Source organism: Chiloscyllium plagiosum, chromosome 4, assembly GCF_004010195.1.
Source record: "Chiloscyllium plagiosum isolate BGI_BamShark_2017 chromosome 4, ASM401019v2, whole genome shotgun sequence".
NCBI lineage: Eukaryota > Metazoa > Chordata > Chondrichthyes > Orectolobiformes > Hemiscylliidae > Chiloscyllium > Chiloscyllium plagiosum.
The window spans coordinates 1137943-1143056 of NC_057713.1; the positions used below are offsets into that span (position 1 = coordinate 1137943).

At 43.8% G+C, this 5114-nt stretch overlaps 1 protein-coding gene across 2 annotated transcripts in view; it reads left to right on the plus strand.

Annotated features, from left to right (window-relative positions):
• Window positions 1-4831, plus strand: part of tmub1 (transmembrane and ubiquitin-like domain containing 1) — a 23949-nt gene extending 19118 nt beyond the window's left edge. For both annotated transcript variants that reach the window (XM_043687551.1, XM_043687550.1), the window contains exon 3: window positions 4383-4831. In XM_043687551.1, coding sequence (XP_043543486.1) covers window positions 4383-4734 — 352 coding nt within the window. In that variant the 3' untranslated portion in view covers window positions 4735-4831. The remainder of the gene's footprint in view (window positions 1-4382) is intronic.
• Window positions 4832-5114: the final 283 nt, after the last annotated feature.

The following is a 5114-nucleotide window of genomic DNA, read 5'->3' on the forward strand; positions in this document are numbered from 1 at the left end:
GGTCATTTATATAAATGACAAACAGCAATGGTCCCAAAACAGATCCTTGTGGAACACCGCTAGTAACTGCACTCCAAGATGAACCTTTACCATCAACTATTACCCTCTGTCTTCTTCCAGCCAGCCAACACCTAATCCAAACCTCCAACTCATCCTCAATGCCATACCTCCGTATTTTTTGCAGTAGTCTACCATGGGGAACCTTATCAAACGCCTTACTAAAATCCATATACACCACATCTATTGCTTTCCCCTCGTCCACCTCCTTAGTCACCTTCTCAAAGAATTCAATAAGGTTTGTGAGGCACGACCTGCCCTTCACAAAACCATGCTGACTATCCTTGATCACATTATTCCTATCCAGATGTTCATAAATCCTATCTCTTACAATTCTCTCTAAGATTTTGCCCACAACAGAAGTGAGACTCACCGGCCTATAGTTACTAGGGTTATCCCTAATGTGGTTCACTCTGAACTGCCCTCTGGACACTAAGGGTAGGCCTAGCCAGTAATGGCCACGTCAATGAATAAGGTAAAAAGAACCTTCTCTACACTGTATCCAAAGCTAGTATATCTAAAGACCATAAGATATAGGAGCAGAATCAGACCATTCAGCTCATCAAGTCTGCTGTGCCATTCAATGATGGCTGATATGTTTCTTAACCTCATTCTCCTGCCTTCTCCCCGTAATCCTGATCCCCTTGCCAGTCAAGAACCTATCTGTCTCTGTCTGAAATGCAATGACTTGGCCTCCACTGCCCTTAGCAACAATGAGCTCCACAGATTAACCACCCTCTTGCTGAAGAAATTCTTTCTTATCTTAGTTTTAAAGGGTCTCCCTTCAATATGAAGCTGTGCCCTCAGGTCCTATCTTTTCCATGACCATTCTATCTAGACCTCTTAGTATTCTCTAAGTTTCAATCAAATCCCCTGTCAGCGTTCTAAACTCGGAGTACAGATCCTTCCCTTAGATTAGGGGATGAAAATTGTTCACAGTCATCCAACTGTGTGTGACCTTTCTGACAGTATAGTTTTAGCAAAACGAGATACTGATACAAAATATTTATACCTAATTTGCTTGGAAATAAAGGCCATTCCATTTATCTTCCACAATACTGATGAGCCTGCATTTTTGTGATTTAGGCACAAAGGCTCAGAAACACCATTCTGTATCTTTTTTGGAGTCTTTCCTCATTTAAATAATACTCAGCTCCCTTTAAGATTCATAGTGTCATCCCCACTACTTGCCTTCCCACCTAATTTTGTGTCAGCCACAACTTGGCGATAGTAAATTCACTTTCCTCATCCAAGGCGAGATGGTGGCTCAATGGTTAGCACTGCTGCCTCACAGCGCTCGGGACCCGGGTTCGATTCTAGCCTCGGGCAACCGTCTGTGTGGTGTTTGTGCAGTCTCCGTGTGTGTGCATGGGTTTCCTCCAGGTGCTCTGGTTTCCTCCCACAGTCCAAGATGTTAGGTGAACTGATCAAGCTAAATTGCCTATAGTGTTCAGGGATATGTCGGTTAGATGCATTAGTCAAGGTAAATGTAGAGTAATAGGACGGGTTACTCTTCGGAAGGTCGGTGTCGACTTGTTGGGCTGAAGGTCCTGTTTCCACATTGTAGGGATTCTATTCTATTCTAAGTCATTATTATATATTGTAAATAATTGAGGGTCTAGCACTGATCCCTCTGGCACTTCTCTATTTAGAGGTTGCTGTCATGAAAATAAGAACCAGGAGCAGGAGTAGCCCATTTGGCCCTTCGAGCCCACTCTGCCATTCAGTAAGATCATGGCTGATGTTTTCGTGGCCTCTGCTCCACTTACCTGCTCTCCTACCATAACCTTGAATTCCTTTACAGTTCAAAAAAAATTATCTTTGCTTTAAAAACAATCAATGAGGATGCCTCAACTGCTTCACTGGGCAAGGAATTCCACGGATTCACAACCCTTTGGGTGAAGGAGTTCCACCTAAGTTTGCTCCCCCTAAGTTAGAGGTATACCCTCTTGTTTTAGTTTCACCTGCCAGTGGAAACCTCCTTCCTCTTTCTATCTTATTTATTCCCTTTGTAATTGTGTATGTTTCTAAAGCTCCGCCCTCATTCTTCGAAATTCCAATGAATACAATCCCTGTTTACTCAGTCTGTCCTCATAAACCAAATCTTTCAACTCCAGAATCAATCTAGTGAACCTCCTCTGCACCCCACCCCCCTCCAGTGCCAATACATCCTTTCTCAAGTAAGGAGACCAAAACTGTACGCAGTAATGCAGGTTTGGGCTCACGAGCACCCTATACAGCTGCAGCATAACCTCCCTGCTTTTAAACTCATTCCTTTAGCAGTGAAGGGCAAAATTCCATTTATCATCTTAATTACCTATTGCACCTGCAATCCAACCTTCAAATCATCTATGTAAATTGTAAACAATTGTGGTCTCAACACTGATCCCTGACTCACACCACTAGTCACCAATCGTCAATCAGAAAAACACTAATTTATCCCATTCTTAGCTTTCTGTTGGTTAATCAATCCTCTATCCATGTTAATACATTGCCTGTAACGCCATGCATCTTTATTTGACGCAGCGGCCTTTTGTGTGGCTTGTCAAATCCCTTTTGGAAATCCAGATAGACCACATCTGCTGGGTCACTGTTCACCGTGTTTATAATGTCTTCATAGAATTCCTGTAGTTAAACGTTAAACGTGGCCTGCCTTTCGTGAACCCATGCTGTTTCTGCCCAATGGGACAACTTCTATTGAGATGCCTTGCTATTTCTTTGTTGATGATAAATTCAACCATTTTCCCCACTACAGAAATTAAGCTAACCAGCCTATAATTCCCCATCTTTGTCTGCTATCCTTTTTAAACAGTTGTGTGATATTTGCTGTTTTCCAATCTGCTCGAACTGCCCCAGAGTCCAGCAAATATTGGAAAATTGACACAAGCACATTTGCTGTTTCTCCCGCCATCTATTTTAGGACCCTGGGATGCATCCCATCAGGGCCAGGAGACTTGTCTACCGTTAGCTCCATTAACTTGCCCAACAATACCTCTTTCGTGATAATGATTGTTTCTAGATACTCACACATCTTCGTCTCTTTATAAATTACTGGCGTGATTGTGTCCTCCATTGTAACGACTGACACAAAATACCTGTTCAATGCTTCGGCTATTTTCTCATTTCCCACTACTAAATTCCTCTTGTCGTGTAAGGGACCTTCGCCACTCTTTTTAATTTTATATACTCGGAGAAACTTCTGCTATCTTTATATTCTGAGCTAGTTTACTCTCAATCTATATTACTTTTCTTTATAGCTTTTTTCTGGCTTTCTGTTGGGAAAATCTTCTAGTTTCCCCCTGGTCTCTTGCCACTTTGTATGTCTTATCTTTGATAGCCTCCCTTATTTCCTTGGTCATCCATGGCTGATTATTCCTTTTCACTGGTATACTTGCTGTTCACTTTGAAAGTCCTCCACTGTTCCTGAACTGCTGTAGGCTGTATCAACAGAACAACCTCCTTCTGTACCATAATAATTCTGTCATTCTGTAAACTCAGTTTATGTCTGTGGTATTTCTATTGCAGCCATTTATAGGCTAGGTGCCCCTTGTAGTTTGTGGGTAAGTGTAGGTACTCCTGCCAGATCAGGAGGTAGGGCAGGTTGAGGGTCCTGCTGGATCAGGTCAAGGGTGTGGGTGGGTCAGAAGTGAGTGCAGATGCTCCTGTAAGTAAGGGGTGAGGGCTGGAACCCCCACGTATCAGGGGTGAGTAGGGGTCGGGGTGAGAGCAGGTGTGGGTCAAGGGTGAGCGGGATACTCCAGGTGAGTGCTACATATTCTGTGCTGTTTGTATTTTGTCACAGTCAGATGCTGCTTAGTGTTTGCGCATTGTACACAGCTGTTTTTTGTATGCATGTCACAAAACCATGTAACCTAGAAAAGAAGTTAGCCCATGAAGCCTGAGACACATGTTTGTGTCTCCTTTGTGCTGTGTCTGTGTATTCCCCTCCGCCCCCTCCCCCCCACCTCCCCTACCACCATCCTCCAAACCACCACCACCTCTCAATCCCCAGTGAAGACAAACTTGAATCAATGTTGATATCATGCATGTTGCCAGCACAGCATGTCCCAGTTCAGAGTTGGAGCATGGTGATTAGGCAGGAAAGATATTGAGGATGTCCTGTTCTGGTGTTAAAACCTAGCGCGTGTTAGAATCTTCAGGAGAGCAACAACTAAAGTATTTGTTCTTACATAAATGTAATCTGTAATCTGTGGCTGAAGCAGTTGTGTGGTTTGTGTCAGGAGTATTGGTGCTGTCTCCCAGCCTCTACGTTTTGGCTGCTTGTTAATCTGTTTGTTTCCCCTCTCTTTAAACCTTTCCACCAGGATTCACTTCCCTCAACAGGAACATCAGATCCGGCTGATCTACCAGGGGCAGCTACTTGGAGACGACACACGGACGCTCTCCTCGCTTCACATTGTCAATAATTGTGTCATTCATTGCCACATCTCGCAGAATGCCACACCTCAGTCACCTGCAGGGAGTCACGCAGCTGAGCATACTGAGACCACTCTCAATATTGGGGGCCTTATGTTGCCAATCTTCTTCCTCATGCTTTCGGTGTTGTGGTATTACCAGATCAACTACCGGCAGTTTTTCACTGCACCTGCTACCATCTCGCTTGTTGGCATCACCATTCTGTTCAGCTTTGTGGCCTTTGGAGCTTACAGGCGGTGAGATTCTGACCACAGCCAATCCTGGAACCAGTTACCAGAGCCACCAGACTTGGGACTGACAAGCTCTTCTTTTTATCTATTAAATTCAAAATGATTTAGAAGGTCTGATGATTATATTATTGCAGTGTGATTGAACCTTTTTTCTGACAGTGCAATGACTGACCATGTTATTTTCATCCATAAAGCTCTTTGTAGCTCGAGGCTGGAGTCCAGGCATTTTCTGGATTTTCCATATCCCCCCATCATTTTCACAGAGCGAACAGTGGAACTTTTATCCTGGAGGCCATCTGGAGGCAGAACCATTCAAAAGGAAGTGGAGACTGTGCAGCAGCTCCTGTCCTTATTAAATGGACTTGCTGCTAGAGGACTTGGCTTTTCCAT